The 22,900-nt window shown below is 30.1% G+C and overlaps 1 protein-coding gene across 2 annotated transcripts in view; it reads left to right on the top strand.

Moving 5' to 3' along the window:
• Positions 1-16,579, top strand: part of parvin (beta-parvin) — a 39,141-nt gene extending 22,562 nt beyond the window's left edge. For both annotated transcript variants that reach the window (XM_035366710.2, XM_085820981.1), the window contains exons 5-11: positions 965-1,080; positions 5,230-5,288; positions 5,455-5,474; positions 5,586-5,647; positions 10,309-10,377; positions 10,619-10,793; positions 16,130-16,579. In XM_035366710.2, the coding sequence (XP_035222601.1) occupies positions 965-1,080; positions 5,230-5,288; positions 5,455-5,474; positions 5,586-5,647; positions 10,309-10,377; positions 10,619-10,793; positions 16,130-16,206 (578 nt within the window). In that variant the 3' untranslated portion in view covers positions 16,207-16,579. The remainder of the gene's footprint in view (positions 1-964; positions 1,081-5,229; positions 5,289-5,454; positions 5,475-5,585; positions 5,648-10,308; positions 10,378-10,618; positions 10,794-16,129) is intronic.
• The last annotated feature ends 6,321 nt before the right edge of the window (positions 16,580-22,900 follow it).

Genomic DNA, 22,900 nt, shown 5'->3' with positions numbered 1-22,900 from the left:
CATGGCTAAAATGATAACAATGAAAATATAGAATGTGATGCTTGTTACAGTTACATAAATTAAATTAATGTTAAAAATTAAAAAATTCAAACCAACAAATTGTTTACATATTCAATCAGTTTGAAACAACAAATAACAGCTGCACATTTGATTTATTTTGCAGTTGAGTAATTTACTTTAATAAGTGATTCAAACAATGCTTATAATTACATGGAGTGAAATTACGTACTCTTGTTAGACAGAAACAACTTCCAAATACTCTGACATCATTTGCTGTCACATTTTTATACCACATGTTTTCTATTCCCTTTTCTGTTCTCTGTTGATAGTTTTGTTTTATGCTGTTGACTTGTGGTAGCAATTTTTCCATTATTCTGTATTTTTTAACAGTGCTAACATAATTTACCTGTGATTGGTTGGGAATTGGTGGCATGTGATGTTTAAGTATTATCACATTCCATTTTTCTCTGTACTATTTAATCATGCTATTTCATGACTCTTATTTCAAATTCCATTGGCTCAAATTATTTATCAATGGACAAAACTTCTTTCAATTATAATGCAACCTATGGTGTGATATGAATGGTTCTATACTGTAACAATGCAGTATTTCTCCTCTTGTTATTATTTTATGTATTATTCTGAGGTGATATTTCAGAAGTTCTTTGAACTTGTGTTGTGTTATTCACTGCATCTAAAAACTATTAGAAACTGTAATACTGGGGTTTTCGTATTGTTTGTACTTTTCTATTTTAATGAGAGAATATTTATTTGTATTTGAAATTGTAAAAAATACTGCATTACTTATATAAGAATCCCAAACACTTTCATAACATTCTAATGTAGCATATAATACAATAATTTTTAAGACTTATAATATTACTATGGGCATAAATACTCAGGTGATGTATATTAGAAAACTTTTAAAGATAGTAATTTAGAAAATACCTTTTCCTCTTTACAGGTATTCATTCCAAAAATGTTGTTGCTATTCTTCATTTATTAGTTTCTTTGGCTCGACATTTTAGAGCACCTATTCGTCTTCCTGAAAATGTTGTTGTAAATGTTGTAGTAGTCCAGGTAAGTGTGGCATATAGTAATATTTTAGAATAGTCATTTAATCATGATATAATGTTTTTGTAATTTTATTAAAATAAAATAAAAATCAGATATGGATACCATATGAATGGTATTGTATGGCCTATTAAATTACAGCCTTTTTTTTTTTTTTTTTTTTCCTGCATTTCATTTCAACTTATTTCCTCAAATTTCATTGATATATTCCTTGTTTGGTTAATTCAATTCTCACTTTGTGAGAAAACAAAAATACATAAAAACTCAAAAAAATCTTCATTAAAAATTGTAAAATACAGAAAAGCATAAACTACCAAATACAATTAAAACAGTTAAAAAAAACAATTTTTAAAATTAAAATTAGAGTTTCTATGCAAAAACAAGCAATTTGGCCAGCACGCAAGAGGGCAGATTTTTTGGTGCACAAATCTGAAAGTTTATTTTTGGTCCTAATCGGCAAAAAGACATTGAAGGTTCAGAAACTGACTTAATTCACTTTTCTACTGAATTTCAAAATGTAAACAGATGGTGGTTTGTTAGGCTTAACCCGAAACTTAAACTTTTAAATTGTATATAATTCTATAACTGTTGCATGCAGATTAACTAAAGGTATGAAAACGTTCATGAGAACATAAAAACCACATAATTCAATCACTTTTAAAGCAAAAAATGTGTAATTTACCAACATATATAAGAATAAAATACTAAGCTCACCGAGCCAGGTAACAGAGTAGGAATATATATAAATCTGTATATAAATTAAATTTATTTAATTAAATTCAATTTATTCTTATGAAACAAAAATATACATAATTTATATACGATTGTTTAAAGCCGATTGCAGTGAAAAGGGAGGTGCATAACTACATGTTATAGCAGTCCCATATACAAAATTTCAGTGCTCTACAGCTACTCATTCTTTAGTTATATGGGATACCTACATATGTTTGTACGTACAGATGTCAAGGAAAAAAATCTCTTCTAAATCCATTTTACAATCTGTTTTGTCAAAAACAGTCTTTTATTCTGTCCATAGGTACAGATGTCATGCAAAAACATCGTTGAAAGGTTTTGAGAGGGTTGAAATAGATATTTTCGTTGAAATACAACACCCAAAAATTTTCCCGATTTACAATGCTTCCTTTGCTTTGCATAAGAAAATAAAAATAGTGACATCCTATTATCTTGCCTGTATCTTTAGGATTTTGAGCTTTGTTCATAATTTGAATTTGAAATGTTTAAGAAATTTAAGATATTTCACACACATACTCTTTTAGTGCTATGGTTAGTGTACAGAACCTGGTTATTTGCAGATTTCATGTTTTGGAGAGGGTGTATTTTATTTTATTTCTTGCTTCTGAAGCTCTAGTGATTCTTTAATAGCTTTGTCTTGCTTAGAAGAAGATTTAAAAAAGTGTTAACTTCTGAATTATAACAAAACTTTTTGCTTTAACAGCATAATGTTTTGTTCCAAATTCTAGGCACAAAATCTATTTTGTTACTAAGCAGAAATGAAGATACAGTTGATCTAAAATTTTGTGTTTTGTTTTCAGCAAAATTGTGATATGGAGACGTTATTTAGCAAGTTTGATTTTTAAGAAAGAAACAGTTTTAGTCATGATTTAAATTAATATATAAGTTACAGCCATTCTTTTGCACTTCAAGAATTGACCAGTCAGTTTAGTCAAGACCAGAAATATACGACAATTTAAGCGTTATTTTGTCTAAATTGGGTTAAGAGAAACTGCTGAAGGTGAGAAATTACCTTTATTTAATATTTAATGATTTTTCAAAAAAAAAAAAAAAAATCTTGGCAGATGAAAGAGTATTTCCCATTTAATAGTATAACTTCTAAAACGTATCTAATTATCATAAGTATATCATTAAAAATTGGTACTTTCCTGTTAATGAGGTGCCATATAGCTGCCTAGATCTGCAGGATAACACCTCCCAACTAATAGTAACTAGCTCACTAAAGCTAGTTATTTTTAACTAGAAGAAATATTCCTTCTATGTGCAGACATTGTTTTTTTCAGTGTATCTGTCCTATACCAAATTGAAGTTGCTTTTTTTGTGTAATTTAAAAGTTTACAATGCCATGTTTCACTTCCAGTTTAATTTTTTGCAGTCAACCAGCAGTTTGAAGAAATTTCTTACAGTTATGTTGTTTGCTTTTGACTAAAGTTTTATTGTTCTTGAGTAGGAGGGACCTTTGTTCTGACCACCCTCAAAATTTATAAAGTATTATTCAAATCTGTGTTAAATTAAGTTGGCTTTTTTGTCAAGTTTTAATTGCTTTAAAGTATGTCATATATGCATATAAATTTATAAATAATTTGTGATTTAAAATTTAATTTACAAAACACACTCTTTTGCAAAATAATCGAAGCACAAAGAAGGACTTTTGCGATCATGACGAAATTCGGTATGCAAAAAGATCTTGATCGAACATGCAAATGATCAAAATTTCAAGGCAAATGAACAGGAATTGTGATCATAGCGCACATTTCTAGTGCGCAATTCACAAAGTATAAAACCAGTAACAGACAACTAAACTACTTCGAACGTGGTCGCATTGTAGGATTGCGTAAAGCTGGCTGGTCATAGTGAGCAATAGGCCGCCACATGCAGCATACAGACACTGCTGTGCAAAGATGTTGGTAGCAATGGTTGCTACAAGGAAATTGCCAACAAAGTGAAGGCTGTGGAAGGCCAAGGAACACAAATGCGAGGCAAGATAGGATGACAGTTCGCCAGGCTCGAACCTCCTCAATGGTATCATTGTCGACTATTCAATGCACTACAGCAACGTCTACACCTCTCGGGGTACCATTCACTATCTCACGGCGTTTATCTGAGGTGGGGTTACGCTCACAGAGGCCTGAAAGGCATTTGCCTTTGACCCCACAACATCGGAGGACTAGTCTGGAGCAGTGTCGCAGCTGATCATCATGGCTGCCGTCAGACTGATATTGTATATTGTTCAGCAATGAATCCCGCTTCACTCTTGAAGCAGATGACCACCGTGTTCGTGTGTGGAGAGGATGGGGCCAGCGGTCCCAATCAGCCTTTGTTTTACAAAGGCATATAGCCGTAACCCCTAGTGGGATGGTGTGGGGTGCTATTTCTTATGACAGCAGGTTGTCTTTAGTCATCCCCGTGCATTTTTAACAGCTCAACAATATGTTGATAACATTCTGCGGCCATTTGCATTACCCTTCATTACACGTCATCCTTGGGCCATTTTCCTACAAGATAATGCCAGATCACATACCGCTCGCATATCTCTGGACTGTCTCCATGCAACTGATAATATTCCTTGACCAGCAAGGTCACCAGACCATATCTGGTCACCAATCGATCCATATCTATGACATGTCAGGCTGCCAGATTTGGGCACCACAAAATATCGCAGATCTGGAGTGACAACTGGAATGCCTGGCAGAATGTATCGCAGGATGACATTAGGAACATCTACCACTCCTTGCCTTGACAATTCGAGCATGCATTGCCGCCAGGGCTGGTTCGACCAACTACTAATTTGAACAATGAGTGGGTGATTGTGAGCCGTAAACAGGTACTTATGACTTGGTTTTCTAATTTTTTTATTGTTTGTGTATGAGTTATACACATATTCAATTTCATCAAAAACAACCACTTCTTTTGTGGTGCGTCGATTTTTTTGCAAAAGAGTATATTTACATCATCAGCTATAAAAAAAATTATAGGTTATAAAAACTCTTTTAAATTTTATGTATGATTTTTGCTTTTAAATAATTATTTATTTCACAGACATAGAGAGCAGAAAAGTCTCGTTTGTTATAATATTTTATATGTAATATTTAGCTAGGAAAATACTTGATTGTAAAGGGTAAAATTTTATTCATGTGAAGAACTAATATTCTTCAGTGTCAAATTTTCATCAGTGTGACTTTTGTTGTATTCATTGATGATCTATCTTGAAACTGTAGCTGTCTGATTTCAACAATTTAATGTAAATAAATTGTTGAAATCAGACAGCTACAGTACTTGTGTGAAATGCATATTTGAATAGAATGTTCTCAATATTCTGATATTTTTTATATTTGTCAGTTTATATAATATAAACTTTGTAATTTACAAATGTGCAATGATTTTTAATATTTTCTAAATTAGAAGCGAGAAGGCATGCTTCACACTAGAACTGTAGCAGAGGAGCTGACATCTACTTATGAGTAAGTAATAATTTTTTTTGCAAAAGAATATTTTTTTCACATTTTCTTTTAATAAGAGAGTTTTGATTTTGTGGTTTGAAGTGTTTGAAATCAAGTGTAAATCTTTATAAACTGTACTATTTGTATTTGATTTAGCATAATTGATTTCTTGTATTTTCATTTACAGTGATCTTGGAATGAGAGTTGGTATGTATTTCTATTCATATTTAAATTTTTACTTAGCATTTTTAACTTTTTTTTTTGAAATATCAGTAATTTTATATGTTGACAAATAAATAATTTTTGCAATTTAAACAGAAAGAGATGCTTTTGACACACTTTTTGATCATGCTCCTGAGAAGCTACAAGTAGTGAAGAAAGTATGTATTTAGCATATTAGTTTTATTTGGATTGATTATATAAAGTTTTACTTATTTGGTGCGTGTATTTCTGTAAATATTTGCAACAACCATATATTTCTGTGTATAAGCTGAGAATTTTTGGAACATTTTCTAAAGCTAAATTATGAGGTCAGCTTATCTATGGAACCACTTCTCTAACAAAAAATATAGGTGTTTTTCTGTTATCCGGGCATAAGTGATAAATCGCCAAATAGAACAATTTTTTATTTCTTTAGTTAATGCAAAAAATTAATTTGAAATGAATGAGTTATTTGTTTTGTGAAAATTAGTTGTTACATTTTTGAAATTTTTTACATTGCTGGTTTGTTTTTTGAAATTTTTACATTTTCATTAAACTGAAAAATGTAATACTGATGAAATTTGTGGCTGCTGATACCTTTTCGGATTTTGGTATCTCCACTAATTCAAGACATTTTTTCCCCTTCACTCTAGGAAAATTGCCATGCAGCAATACTGTTATGAGAATTTTCAGCAAACATAATTATGAAATTATTATAATTATTATAATCTTAATCTAAAATTATTATAATTATTCTAATCTGAAATTTTAAAAATTTCACTTCCTGCGTATCCTTCAAAGTTATTGTCATTGCACTTTACAGCAATTTGAATGGATACCCCTTTTACCACCTTGGGAACATTTTTGCTTGTATTGCAACATGTTAGAATATGACAGGGCTTCTTTTTCACTTTGGCTTATGTATGGGTTTTGAATCTTCGGTAAATTTTTGAAAGAAAAATGCACTCTTGGCTTATACACAAATCTGCTTATATTCAGAAATATAGAATGTTTAATTGTATTATTCTAATATTTTGTGTTGTTTTATTCATTTATTTATTTAATTTTTGATTTAAGGATAATGATTTTAGGAATTACTTCTATATAATTAAATCTATGACTACATGTTTTTATATATACATATTTTATTCTGGTGTACAATTGTAGATTATTTTTATTCTGACAATATTTAAGTTGTTAAACTAGCTCAACTAGAATGTTAGATATGGGCAGAAATGTTCCCAATTGGCCTTGGCAATATGTTTTATTGCCAAACGTGTGACTTTTGTCAAATTCTGACCAATTAAAAATTATTTGGTAAATTCTGTCAATTTTTAGTTCTAGAAGTTTTGGAAAAATTCATTTTTGAAGCTGTAGGAGGGATTTTTTATAAAACTTCCAGAAAAGATTATGCAACATCATATGAAAGCAGTTTTGACAACAAGCACTAGTCAGGTGTTACTCAGTTCTGACTCAGACTAAAAATTTCTTTTTGAGTGATATTGGTAATTTATAATATTTATTGTATGTTTAGGAGGATTGTTTAGTGTTTATGCTTCTTGAGTTGTGTAAAGCTATTTGTTTTGCTGTGAGTCAGTATTAATTGCAATAAATTGTCAGTTTCTTCCTTTCATCAGGAGTGATTATTTAAACAAAGATCCAAAAACCTGTAGCTCACAACAATTTGATGCACAGTTTTCTTGGCTGATTTGCCACTTTTTTGTGGAGGGGGGGGGGGCTTATATAGATATAAGTAATCTGTTGATCAAGTACTGCAGAAAATTAGGCAAAATGATTCCTTTTAAAGTAGTTTTATTTGCATAAGAAGATGAACTACAATTCACAGCAATGGAAATTCTTCATCAGAGTTAATTTTCATTCATATGTTATTTCTACTTAAATCTAATGATTTATTTTATACTTATGATTTATTTTATACTAATGATTTATTTTAATTCTGCATATTATTTGCTGTGTCATTACTCTACAAAGATCCTTGTCTTGCTTTAAAATTTTCAGTGTAAATTTCTAATCTTAGTCTTGCTTTAAAATTTTTCAGTGTAGTTTTTGTTTGTAAGAAATTAGATTAAAATAAATATGACTTTCATTATTACTTTCGGATTATCTCAAGATCTAAAGAGAGTTAATATTAAATAATAAAAAAACTGAGCATTTAAAACAAAGTGAAAATTATTTAAATAAGATGAAGTGAAATTTAAACCAAATAAAATGTAAAAAATTGAGAGCAGAATTAAATAAATATAAGGGGGGTAATCAGAACTTTAATTTTACAGTTTATTATCTTACCTTGACAGTTATTATTTTACCCTGACAGATAGTTGCTACATTTTCTGCAATATTAAGATGCTATTAAAATATTGGAAATTGTGAAGGAAACAATATTTTTCGATTAATTGGCATTTCCAATGAAGGTGCGGGCAATACAGAGTTGCTAATCATTTGCAGATTTTGTCTATGAAAAGCATTTATTTGGCTATTTTTATACTTACAGATATTATTCTCTTCATAAATAATAATAAAAAGTAGCATTTTATAAGAAACAAGACACTTTATTAGAAAAAATAAAAATAATTATATATATTGTTGATATTTAAATACATTTTTTTTTAGCTGATGGAAGCATTTAAACCCATGTTTACTCAAACCTCTCTGGTGTGCACAAAATTGTAGATTGGTTGTTATGTGTGTGTACTAGTCAAAAATATCTCAGTGCTACTGAATGTTGAAATTAATGGTGCAAATAATCAGAAAGTACAAATAAAACTTTAAGTTCGATCCATTTTATTTCAGCAGTAGGAATCTTTTAAATGTATTCATCTCTTTTGTGAACAAAGTGATAAATGAGGTCATTAAATGTTATGTATAAGTAATATGCATAATGACTTTGGGCGTGATGTGTATCTAATACTTTTGTCCGGAACATTATTTAAATATGAATAGTGAAAATCTTAATAAATGCTAAAATATTAGATCTCAGATTTATAGCATAGATAATAATTTGGAGAAAGGGGAATGAAAAGTTTCTAAAATTAATTAAAACATATGCTTGAAAAATACTTAAAAGCCTGAAGTTTCAGCACCTTTCAAGGGTCTTCCTGTAATGGATACAGAGATCACAGCATCTTTCCTGTTGCTTGATGCAATTTATGAAATCATAACCTGAGGTTTAGAAGAGAAATCTTAAATTTTAGAAAATGCTGAATTTCTTAATGGATTAAATTTCCAGCTGTTTTTATTGAAGGTCTGCAATATAAGTGAAACTAGTTTCTGCATTATCCATAGCTATAATAAATATTTCATTTAATGAGTTCTAGGAGATAGAGGGGCAGGAAGATCATTTTGGTTTTAATTAAAAAAAATCTGCTGATATTGAATATTGTGTTTGAATGCATTGCTGTGATTCTCTAAGGACAGTCGTTAATTCCTCCACCCCATTCCATAAGCTGAAGACTGATATAAATGCAGCTTGTTTTCAACTTAAATTTTTCCAACAATAATTAAATAGCATATAAAGTGATGTTTTATCTGTTTCCTATATTTCTTCATCAAACACATAATCATGATCATTTCAATTGTTATACGTTTTTTTTTTTTTTTTTTTTTTTTTTTTTTTAAAGAAAGAAATCTTCCTCTTTGTCATTAGTTGTTTCAGTTTGATTAAAAAAAAAAAAAAATTGCAGAAGTATTTAGAGGGGTCAGAAAGGGTCCACGTTACAATATCCATTTGCGTCAGAATACTGTAAATTTGAGGATTCTTGAGGACCAAATTGTGCTGTATATCCATGCTTTGCTTCAGATATAAATCCTAAGCTGTTACATGCCTTTATGTCTATTGTGTTATTTAATTTTATAATTCAGCACTACCTTTTTACCACCAAATTCTTTTTAACACTTTGTAATTAGATTTTCTTATTTAGATTCAGCCTTGCTTTAGATTCAGTGTATTGTTTTTATACATATATATACAGAAAGAGGAGAGGTAATTTAATTTTGGATGTCTTGATTTTTTTCATATGCCTATTTTATAACTTTTATGGCGTACCACCTGCTCTAGCTTATTACCTAATGCCTAAAACAAAAGTAATTTAGACACTTCATGAGTTATCACCTCTAATACTACTTAACATAATATATAATTCAACTGCACAATCAACAAATAACCTTACTAGCCACTCCTAATGTGTTTTACAGACCTTAAAATGATGAAGTAACTAAAACAAGTTCTCTCATATAAAATTTACTAAGCAGGTTAATGCTATGATTCGAATATTTGCAACTGTGGCCTGAATATCAAACCTACAAGTGGCAGGAATGGAATAGATGTAATAGTCTTTAAATGACTTATTGAGCACAGTCAATATTTCTTGATATCTCCTTCATAAATGTTGCAGGTAACATAAACAGATAAGATGGGAGCTGCTATGGTTAAGATTAACCATCTGCTTTTAAACTAAATTGCATGCTATTCAATTTGCATAACTTTCTGGTCTGAGTAAATATTGTAAGGGACCAAAAAGGATAGGCTAGAATAGAATTCAACTGAAATTTTAACCATTAGTAAAACTTAATTGCCTTACTTTTAATATTGAAATGTTTTTTGAAGCTTGCATTTCAAGTTAACTTTAAATAATGTATGTTAATACTATGATAGTATTTTATTGAATTGTAAACTTTCAGTTAATAAAGGGGAAAAAAGAATTTTTCACATATTTGTGTGTGTATGGATATTATTTTAATAATCTATTATTTTCTGTATTTGTGAACTGTGTCAATGATTTAATATTTTGCTAGTTTATTTAAATTAATATTTCTTTTATAGTCACTGGTGACATTTGTAAACAAGCATTTAAATAAAATTAATCTTGAAGTAACAGATCTTGATACTCAGGTTTGTAAATATGTCTTTCATTTACTGCATTCCTTATCCTTTTAAACATTTATTCAATATTTTTAATTGTTGCATTAGTGTGATGATAAAATTAAGCATCGAGCAAAATTTATATTCATATCCCTATCATTAGCATTTTTAGTTATCTATCTATCTATCTATATATATATATATTAAATTAATGATTAAGTTAAATTCTTCATGTGTCTTTATTTGTCTACCATATTGCTCTTCTTTTCAGTTCCATGATGGCTTGTATTTAACACTTCTGATGGGCTTACTAGAAGGATACTTTGTACCATTGTATTCTTTTAACCTGACACCTACAACATTTGATCAAAAAGTGCATAATGTTGCATTTGCTTTTGAGCTTATGATGGATGCAGGATTACAGAAGCCCAGAGCAAGACCAGAAGGTAATTTCTAACATTTTTATTTATTACAGGCCTCTAATACTTTGATAGCAAAATCATCCCTTTCAGACTCAAAAGAATTTTAATGAACCAATTCATCAGCAAGTGATTCTATTTCATCCAAATTTACAGTTAAGAAACCAAATACCATTCGGGCCAGTTTCCATTTGCTTCTGCTGAAAAATATCGTTGGAATATGCGTATGTAACATGTTCAAAACATTCTAGAACTCGTTTCATAAGTGCACAATAGCTAAATATTTTTGCTTCTTGCAATTGTAAATTTATGTTTATTTCAATAGATCAGTTTATCACAGTAATAAATGAAACAGTTGACCTTTAGAAGTGTAGAAATAGTCTTCGAATTCCCCCCTCCCAAATGCAATAACCTTGGAGCTACATACGTGTAACAGCGAAAGTTTTGGTTATGAGATATGATAATGGACAGAAGTTAGTTTTGTAGCTAAGTAAAACAACATTACAGCTTATTTTTAAAATAAGAGAAGCCATGTATATGTGTTCCATTAGACTTAGTTGTGTTATGATGTATAATTTTGGAAACACAAACAAAAGGTATACAACTACACTTAGCTTGTATAAATTTCAGAATGTTTTGAAGTTTGAATTTAAGTAAAAAATGGTTTGAAAATTTCATGGGCTTCAGATGAAACTGAAAAACCATGTTTTCTGATGGCATGTCAAAACAAAGGAATGAGGTGAAAGTGAGAAAAATTTCAAAGAAAAAATTCAAAATGGCAGGAATTAAAAAATAACAATAATTGGTAGATTATTGAATCAGAATTTCAAAATAATAAAATATCAAACAAGGGATTAAATAGTAAATTAATACTTAAGGAAAAATAAAAATGGAAAGATCTCACTAACTTCTGGGAATGAAAGAGTCCACAATCAAAGTGGATTGCATCCAGATAGCAAAATGACATGAGAAAGCAAACCATGAAAAAATGCTGTTTTATATATATATATATTTAATTTAAAAAGAAATCTAATTCAATTTTAAATATTATATTAAGGTGCTTAAAATTGGCAGATGTTAATTTACCATTATAATTGTAATAAACATCAGTACAAGGTACAAAATTTTTTATACATAATGGATTTCTTTCCTAGTTTTGCATGCATGAACAAATTAAGGGGGAATGAGCATTAGTGTACAAATCTCGCATTTTACTTACATCGCAGGTTTAATTTATGGCTAGGTGACGTTAGCTAGTCCATTCTTCAATATAGGTAAGGTTCAGTAAGTTTATGTAAAGTCTTATTATCTTACATTTAAAGATTTACTTGATTTCATTATTCTTTCTATAGTAATGTAGATTTTTTGAGCCTGTAGTATTTAAGGCTAGTTATAATTAAATAAGCATTTGAATATCTGGAATTGGAATTTTGTAGCTCTTGAGTATGATTTTTTTTAAAGCAAAGTGACCTGTATGTAACATGAGGATGGGGAGAGAAAAAGGAATATATATATATATATATCTGTGCAGAGAAGTTCTTTTTGTTATTAGAAATCTAACATGGGGAAAATATGCCAAAATTGTATGATTTCAGATGTTGGCTGACGGCATTCTTTATAATTATACAAGGTCATTTGAGGTTTTGTCTATCATAATATATAAAATATCATATATCATAGTCATTTGTATATCATAATATACAAAATATCATATATCATAGTCATTTGTATATCATAAGTAAATCTTAAGTTTTTATACGAAGGTAATTTGAAAGTGTCCATGGTTTAACTATAAGAGATGGATAAGATAATGTTGAGAAAGAAAAACTTTGCTCATTGGTAATGATGCCATTGTCCTAAACCAACCAGTTTGCATGAAGATGGTGACAGTCTGAAAAGAAGAGTGTACTGCAAACTGTGATTTGCAGAATTTAAGCATTTTAGAACTTTTCACTTTAATTTTTGGAAAACTTAAGGGTCATAATACCTATTACTAAATGCACCATTTATTTGCTGATGTTGCAGTTGTACCAGACGAGATCTAAGATACATGGATGGAAACAGAATTCCTATTTAATATCTGTAGGGTAATTAAGGGGGAATGTTGAAACTTACAAATATGTAGTAAACAAATCTGAACTTTTGTGTTTATTTTGCAGTATAAATTATTAAGCTAATATTTTTTTCTGATAATGCTTTCTAAAATTATATCTATCATTTTTTATAACAATGTATATTTTGTCCTTTTCCCTCCTCCCTAAGCATAATGGGGAACTTTTAATAGTGTAGTAAGGGTGACAAGTTCTAAATACAATAGAGCCATATTTATCCAAATGATTAGTTTATTGAATCTGCTAAAAGTTATTTGGGTGGATATTAAAGAAGATTCCTGGAAATATTTGAAATAATTACAAATATAATTAGTAAAATTCTTTGATTGCATTTTCCATGCTACTTGATAATTAATTTACAGATTCTTGTGACATTTCCTAATTGTTATACCTGTATTCATTTGCTGTAATTTGTCTTTTCCCATTTTGTTCCATTCTCCCCTTGTTTTGTCTTATCTGACCTGCTTCATTTTTTGGACTCTGATTGAAAAAAAGCAAAAAAATCAGTAACTAAACTGAGAGCAGAATTCAATAGTTGTTAAAAAAATGAAACAACTTGAGTATTACACTGGTGATCACAATTAAGGGATAATTAAAAAATATGCTCGCTAAGTTGATGTTTCAACCAATATCCACTTCTGTAATTATTTATGTTAAGTACAATTGGACACAAAATTGCACTTCTGCACATGTGTTAGCACCGGAAATATGTAAATAATTTGGTGATTGACAATATGGTACACGATGGACGCATGTTGGAATTCTGTTTTGTAGTGTTGTTTAAAGTGAATGTGATTTCATAAGGTGATCAGTATTCAGTAGTTGTAGCTCAAAGACATGATTTAAGTGAAGGTCGAAAGTGGTGAATAATTGGTAGAATCAAGGTTGAATAGCCCTCAACATGTCATATAAGGAGTTTAGAACCACTTTTTAAGCACTGGATAAGTTGATAGACAACCTGGTCAAGGGCAAACAAGAGCAACAACTGCATCAGATCCTTTTCTGTCATCAGCTCAAAGAAACTGCAAACGATTACAAGAGATTTTGTTTTAGACTTTCAGGCTACCACAGGTTTTGAATTAACCATTCTACTGCTGCACGAAGGCTTAACGAGGTTGGACTGATGCAAGAAAACAAATGGTTTGAGTCCCACTAACTCCATTCCAGAGGGGCCCATTTAAACTGGTGCCATCGTCATGTTCAGGGGAGCCAAGACAACTGGGCCTGGATGTTGTTTACTGACAGGTCCAGATATAGTCTTAAACAGTGAATCTAGATATGTTTTGATCTGGAGAGAGGAATGAATAAGCAACTTGCTTTCCCTTGTCCATGGAATATTCGGTTTCTGCAACTGCAGTTTAATGGTGTGGGAGGAAGCATGATAAATGGCTGCATCGAGCTGCACTTCTTTCAAGGAGGTTCTTAACCACTTGGAGATATGTAGACAAGGTATTAGAACCCAGGTGTCAGAATACTTATAAAACAAAAGATATCACTTAAATGGATTGGCCACCTAACTCGCATGACATGAATCCAATTGAGCATCTGTAGAATGCCTTAGGATGCTGAATTTCAGCACAACAGATTTCCTCCCCAGACTTGTAAGAACTGAAAAGTGCTCTTTTAGAAGAGTAGCATGCAGTTCCACAAGACTTGATCAACACTTTGGTAAAGTCTGTGAAATTAAGATGTGAGATATGGATATCTGTCCGAGTTGACCATACACAGCATTAAAGAAATTTTTTTTCCACAAGAGGTGACTTAATTTTTCCATAAATTTTGTTTTAATTTCAATATTTCATGAATATGCAACTGCCAAACATTGTAATTTATATTAACTAATGCTTTTGTACAAATTTCTATTAATAATTTTTCATTAAGTATCGATTGCCTTTTTATTTTTGTCATTATCTTTTAATTTTGATGACCAGTATATAATGTGGGAAAATCAACAGTTATGGATATATGTTGCTGTTATTTTACATTTGTTTTTGCTGAAGAATGTAATTTGATCTAAAAGTAATTAAAGGTTAATAATAAATTTCTGTTTAATTTAATGTATTCAAGAATAAATTAATTAAATAATCAATTTCCATATCTTAAAAAGTGTTTACTTCAGAAATAGTTTCCAAAGCTACTCGAAAAATGACCAGATAGAAACGGGCCAAATTAAATCATAGGTAATCTAGCTGTTTAGAACAAATTTACATCAAAACATTAGGTATTATATTAACATCCTATTTAATATTACTACTATTACATTCATATTTTCTTATATATAATGGCACATTAAGAACATCAGATATCTGTATTAAATAGGACCATTTCAATTAAAAAAATGATCTGAATAATTGGATTGTTGCTTTTCAGGCAAAATACATAATTTATTATAAAGCAGGTGTGTGAGTTTTATTTTTATATTCGTTGTAGTTTGTTCAACAAGGATTAGATTTATTAATAAATTATGCCAAAATACATAAGTATATCTACCTGCTAAAAGAAAACTAGCTTTTATTCACATAACTCATATGGGGATCATGAAAACTCATGCCTCTAGCCTGTTTGCCTGTGTTCACTAGCCTTATTCAGTTATCTGCAGATGGGCAATTTTGTTTCAACAAAGATTATGTGATTATAACAAAGTAAAATATTTTCCTACGCATAATACCAAGCATGCCTTTTTCAACAAAACTAAACAATGAAATCGTTTTTAGTTAAAATGCAAATTAATGTTAAAAAAAAATACAAGAAATCCATAAAATTGCATTTTTGTTTATACAGATGCTAATCTTTCTACTTTTTAGTGTATTAAAATTGAAAAAATACTAATAACTGAAGATAAATTAACATTTATTATTATTTTACATTTTAATTATTCATGTTAAACAGTTTACTGTAAATTTAATTTTAATGGAAAATTTTAAAATGCATTGTCTTATGTTGCTGCAAAATTGAGGTTATGCTGAACTGTTTACTAGTGCTGGCACTGAAATGGATACTATATATTATTATTTAAATCATTGGGGGGGGGGACGTAGAAATGTAAAATTTCATTTAACAAAAAATTGCAAATAAGCTGAATAAAAAGTAAGACGGTGAACAAATCAGTATGATCGTAAAACTCTCTAAACTTATGCTCACTAGAATTAAGTATGTGAAAAATAAAGCCAATTTAATTTTTAAATTGTATTTCGTCAAGAACAGCAGTTTATGATATTTCACGTTCTAACATTTTCTTTTTTCTTTTTTCAGATATTGTGAATATAGATCTGAAGTCAACATTAAGAGTCCTTTATGATTTGTTTACAAAGTACAAACATCTAAGTTAAACTTCCAAAATTTTCTGTTTTATGTAAAATTTTTATCTCCTAATACTGTTTTTAAACTAAACTGTTTACAGTTGTAAATATATTTTTGTAAAAGAAGCTACAGAGATCCCACGTGATACATTTGCATACATAATGTTAGAAAAGTGCAATTTGTTAAAAGTGTTGAGAAAGCACATGCAGTTTTTTAATGAACTAAAAATTATGCAGAACATGTTACTGTTTTAAAGAGCATTTACTCTCATTTTTTAGAATTAGCACACAATCTGTTCATTTAGTTTTCAAAATATTACTAATTTTATTTTTTTGCTTAGAAGTCTTATTTCGTTAACTTGAATTTTGTAATTTTATTGTATTAATAAAAACTATTTGTGAATTGTTGTAATATTATTCAGAAAGTCTTTTAAATTATTGATTTCCTCTTGCACATACAGAATCACTTTGTCTGTGAAATTTACTAAATATACGTGTTGTAACTTAATTTAAATGATAGATAGAAAATGAAACAACAAATTGAAAGAGTTGGTATTTAATTAAAAATATGCAGTACTTAAGCTAAAAATGTTTAAAATGCCGAAATAGCATTTAATTATAAACCATATTTATTTCAGTGATTAATAGTAATTATATCACCTCATGAATGCCTGTTATGCTTTTAATTGAAAAATGTAATAATGACCGTTTTACTTGTGATGCAAACATTAATCACTGAAAGGGACAATTTTTGGTTCTATAATACTTCCTAAATTTGTGAAGTCATAACCAACATCTTTTATAGGTATGGAAAAGTAATGTAAACTCATTTGTCTGAATTTTGCTCAAATTCAGATTGCACAGATTGCAAAGTACAAATAAATAATTTAATAATCTGGCTGTTTTAGTTAATAATTTTGCAAACATTTAAGAACTAATATTAACAAAACTAATTAAATGCATCAGTAAGAACCTTTTAAATGACTATTCTTTATCAAGGCATCTAATGTGAAATTAGATGCTCATAAATAGTAAAAATTATCAAGTGATATGAATGATAAAGGTTGTGACAGCCAGGGATAAATAGAAGGGCTAGGTCATTCCTTTGTTCGACTCCTCGCGGACGCGATCCTCATGGAGGGGGGGAACCAGAAGTAATCTGACGTGTCTATGTTGCACCTGCTCTGATTTCGCGCCTTTAACCCTTTAACTGTCAAGTTATTTTGATGATTTGGGTACACAAATTGTCAAATTTTTTTATTGGAAAAACCAAATGTAGCCGAAATAAACATCTCCCGATATATAATCGGGTATGACAATACGATGCACTCAAAAAAAAAATTACCCCGAGAAATACTCGGGCGTGACATTTTCGAACACCAGTGCTGTGCCCGAGATAATCTCGGGCATGACAGTTAAAAGGTTAAAACTGTAGTTTCATTCATTTGCGAGACGATTTTCTGGAGATCGCATATCCCAAATTAATGTTAATCATACATATTTGTTTTCTAATAATGCAAATATTTAAAATAATTTGTGTATATATATATATATATATATATATATAGTTTTAGTCAGTTTTCTTTTTAAATTCTATATTTAAAGTATCCTTTATGTAATATGGCTTCTTGTGCTGTAGCAACGTGCCGTAACACTTATAGAAATACGAAAGGAAGAGATATTGTATTTCATGCTTTCCCAAAGGATAATTTGCTTTTGACGAAAGAATGGATACATAAATGTCGAAGACAAAATTCTATTAATGTGAAAAACACAAGAATTTGCAGCGAACATTTTCTGTGCAGTGATTATGAAGATGACATGAGAAATCGCTTGCTTGGATTGCCGCAAAAGAAACTGTTGAAATGCAATGCTGTGCCGAAAGTAAATTTATCGTGTGCAGTAAACGAAATAACACAAAGAAATCGAAGACATTTGAAAAGAAAAGTAATGCAGAGTGCTTTTGAAAGACTACACGAATTAAGCCCAAAGAAAATTTATTTTGAGGCCAAGAACGATATTGAAGCTGACAATAATAAATCAAATGTGAATGATTTAGAAATAAAACTCGCAAGTGACAATGCCCTATGTGACAATATCCCTGAGTGCCCTAAGTGTAAAGTTAAACAAGAATGTATTGATAATTTGAAGAACAAAATAATATCCTTAGAAAATTGTAATAAAATATTAAAAAATAGAGAAAAGAAAAATTTTAGAATGTTTGCTCAGCGACAAAGAAGGTGGACGACATCTAAAAAGAAATTTGTATCGGAAATTCAGAAATTAAAATCCCAAACAGCTAAATTTAGGAAAAAACAGAACAGATCGGAGAATTTGTAAAAACGTCTAAAGCATATTTTTACAAAGACGCAGATTAACGCATTGCTAGAAAAGAAGGAAAAAATCAAGTGGACTAGTGAAGATATTTCACGTTGCATTGTCATAAGAGCTCTGTCATCTAAAAGCTATGATTTTTGGAAAGAAAAAATGGGAATTCCTTTACCTAGCACTAGCACATTAAAGAGATGGTGCACTAAATTTTCATGTAGTCCAGGAATTCAGAGTGATGTTCTTGCCGTAATGAAGGAAAGATGCCAATATTTGAATTCTGTAGAAAAAATATGCGTTCTCAGTTTCGACGAAATGCACATAGATTCTAAACTCTGCTATGACTCTAAACTGGACCAAATTCTCGGTCCTTTTCAAAAAGTGCAGTTTGTTTTAATCAGAGGTCTCATTTCGCAGTGGAAACAACCAATATTTTTTGATTTTAACACTCCAATGAAGAAAGAACTTCTTTTTTCACTCATAAGACATATTCAATCATCTGGAGTAGAAGTAAAAGCAATAGTGTCTGATTTAGAAGGATCTACTACTTTGTGGAAAGAGTTACAGATTTCGATTAATAGTTCTCAGTTTCCAAATCCAGTATTCCAAACGAAAAAAATATGAATTTTTGCAGATTTAACGCACTGCCTCAAATTACTGAGAAACCACTTTTTAGATAAAGGATTTGTTTTAGAAGATGGAACTGTTTTAAATGTTGATATTATTAAAGAGGATTTAAATAAAGATTCAAGAGAAATTAAATTGTGTCACAAACTAAAACCAAATTATTTAATGGTCAAGGGAAACGAGAGACAAAAAGTAGCTCCAGCGAAAACATTATTTTCAAGAAGTACAGCAAAAGGTATACTCCACCTCACAGGAGATAAAAAAGCATCCGACTTCTTTGAGTTAATCGACAATTTTTTCGATATTATGAATAGTACGAAAACATACCCTCCTTCAGATAAAATACTTAAAGCAGCATTTGGATTAAATGAACATCGTGAAAAACAAATTCAAGTTTTGGAATTAATTAAGAAAGTCATTGGTGGATTAAGAGTTCAGGGAAAAGCCAACTTACTGCCTTTCCAGAAAGGAATAATAATTTCAATAAATTCTCTTTTTGGCCTACACCAGGATTTGAAATCATCGTATGATGCTAAATATATTTTAACCTCTAGATTAACTCAGGATGCACTTGAAAGTTTCTTTAGTCAGATTCGAGGGCTTGGTAGGTTTAATGACCATCCATCACTTGTGAAGTTATACGCAGCTTAAAGAAATTAATACTCACTAATAAGCTGCCAAATTTATCTTCAAAAGTATGCATGACTAAAGAAAGCAGAAATATTGATTCATATTTAACATCCGAAATACTTGAAAGGGTGAAAACTGAGGAGGAAGATGCTTTTCCATTAAATACTATTGATGATTTGGATTTGGATTTCATAGAGGAACCTTCTCCTATGGCATGGGAATTAGAATTGAATTCCGACAGACAATTTTCGACAGCCGAAAAAGAAGCATTAACGTATGTTGCAAGTTATATTGCCTATCGTGTGCGAGACAAACACCCATCATTGGGAACAATATCTAAAAATTGTGCTGATGAACCAATATTTAATTCAGAATGGATTAAGTTATTGTCTTTAGGAGGTTTGACTACACCTTCTCATTCATGGATGAATACAGTTTATGAGTTCGAAAACATATTTTGTGCAGTTCATGGTACAACTTACTATAAAGGGAAGCATGTAATTGGCTCTTTAATTAATAAACTGGAGAAATATTATCCTGAAGTTAACAGAGAAGCAATTCTATTTTGCAGAGTGAGAACTTTTATTAGAATACGTTTCTTAAATAGAAATGCATATGTTTTTTCCCAAAGAAAAGCAATCCAAAAGGCAAAAAAATGGATTGCGTCGAATGTGGCAGCCAATAAATAATGTTTCAACAACTTGTAGTTGCATTGCGACTGTACAAGTAAGCATATATAATATGTTTTGATTTGAAATATTTCTAGATGGCATTTTAGAAGTTAATAGCGTAAAGCATATTTCAAATGAGAACTAATTCTGTTAAGTTATTGTTACAGTAATTTTTATTGTATCCTCTGTTATTATTGATTCGATTTTGTGTTAGCTTAGCATTCTAGATAAAATATATATAAAGTATAATATTAAAGTAATTGGCATAAAAAGACCTGCCCCCTAACCCCCACTTTTGAAAAATTAAATAATTATTTTAGGTACTGTGAGTAAAGTTGTTTTGTCTAAATTAAGATAAGAATCTTACATGTATTTATTTAAATGAAATATTGATGTAAGCCTAAGTTACAAAATTATTTAAAAAAATATATGTTATTATATTGAATCGGGAGAAAAATATGCCAATGTAAAATTTACAATTAGGCTGAAACTCAAACTTAGATTAGCAGAAATTTTGCCATATATAACCATACATGTTTAAAACTATGCCAATTTAAGGTTGTTTTCTTGATTAATTTTAAATAGCTGTTATTATAGTTATCTTAGAAGCAGTAGTACAGTTCTCTTAGTTAACATGCAGATAAAGAAATGATTAGAAACAAACAGGCATTTAAAGAAAAAAAAAATCCCTGCAAATAAAAAAAGGAACTTTATGCTAAGTGTAGCGCACTTTATCTATTATTTTAAAATTGAGTAAGTACTATTAAATTTTGTAATGTTCAGTGTAAAATGCATACTGCAGTAACATTGTCTCTTCCAAATTATAGCTATCTTTCACACACAGCTCATTTTAAACGCTGGTTCTTCAAATTTAAAATGCTAATTTCTATGTTGTCAATTGCATCTCCGCGTTCAGTGGCATCATTGCTACGTCATCACTCCTCACTGCATGTTTCAGGGGAAAACACTCTATGAGTGATCCTTTCTCTTTAGTCCTGGTGACAGCATCAACAGTGTAAGCAAATGAAGAGAGTAGTCTGAAGCTCTTTCAACATCAGTATTATTTTAACAAATTGCATATCCAGTTGCTTGTAACAAACTTTTAGAAATGACTGCCTTTGTATTTGTATAACAAGATTATTAAGACATGTAGCATTGTTAACCATTTTTCATGTGTCAAAATAATACATCTTAACAAAAGAATCCAGTTGAACTAGTTTCTTTTATCACAATACATTATATTAGAAGCACTGAACTGATGCTGTTTTGGTTTACCAAATGTTAGATTATTTTGAAATTCTCACTGAGCATAAAATTAATGAAGCCATTATATGTTTTTTGTTGAAAATTTGCTGCAGGATATCCATGGTATTGTTTAACTTGTATATCATCTTTGTAGAGTTGACCTTCAGTTTTATTAACAGCACATACTGAAATAAAATGTCTTTTCATGTTACATTTGATAAATAAGAGAGAGATTCATAGCAAAGTACATACAGGGTGGTCATAAAGAACTTTGATATATGAACCCTTCGTAGCATATCTGCTCAACTGATCGAAATGAAATTTCAGGATATTGTGGTTTGAAGGTATGAGCTTGAGATTGTGATGATTTTAAACAATAGAGTTGTTATGGTTACAGAGGAAAAAAATCTAAATTTTTGAAAGTCAACATCCACTGCTTTTCTGTGCAAATTGCTCAGCACATTGTAAAACCATAAATGATGTTCGAACAATACACATATGGCGAAAATTACTGGTGTAAAACATTTGTAAAGAAGAGCATTGTAAGGGACAATATGACAACACAGGAAAAAGTGCATTATTGCACACTGTATAATTCACAAGGATGGACAGAGGTACACTGTGTAAAAAGAAAAAAGAGCCAGTTCTATATCTCCCGTTCTACTGGGCCGATTGACGAAATTCAACTTGTGTTTTTCATGTCTCGAAAGCATGCTTTAGGATGTATATTAGATTTATATATAGCATCATTCTAACATAGGTATTTTGACACAAAATCGGACTTTATCTGCAATGGCATGCCAATTTTTTTACATATTTAATTCTACGACTCAAATTAGATCCTTAGAATTTTTCAATATTTGCAATATGCGCTTTATTATAATCAGTCATCGCAATTTTGAAAATGCTCCATTGCCAGCTATTTTGAAGAAGGTTAAGTACAAAATTAATTTCCCTCTATTCCAAAATTGATGCTAGAAAAAAGCGTGAAGTGAGTAAACTGGCTTATTGAGGATCGTGCTTACATAAAACCAAATAAACAGACCTTACAAATGTGTTGTGACTTCACACGTATCCATTACCGATACTAAATTCTCAGTGTTTGGTAGGTTTTTATGTATGAAACATTTTGAGAGAAAAACACGTTAAGTACCAAAAAACATAGGAATAACCCGTATTATAATAAAGAAAAAAAATTTTTATTCACAAACCAGTATTTTGAA

Source organism: Stegodyphus dumicola, chromosome 7, assembly GCF_044657685.1.
Source record: "Stegodyphus dumicola isolate Sdum_Otavi_A_Nest chromosome 7, ASM4465768v1".
NCBI lineage: Eukaryota > Metazoa > Arthropoda > Arachnida > Araneae > Eresidae > Stegodyphus > Stegodyphus dumicola.
Note: the sequence above shows the minus strand (reverse complement) of the source record. Positions and strands in the feature narration are given on the sequence as shown.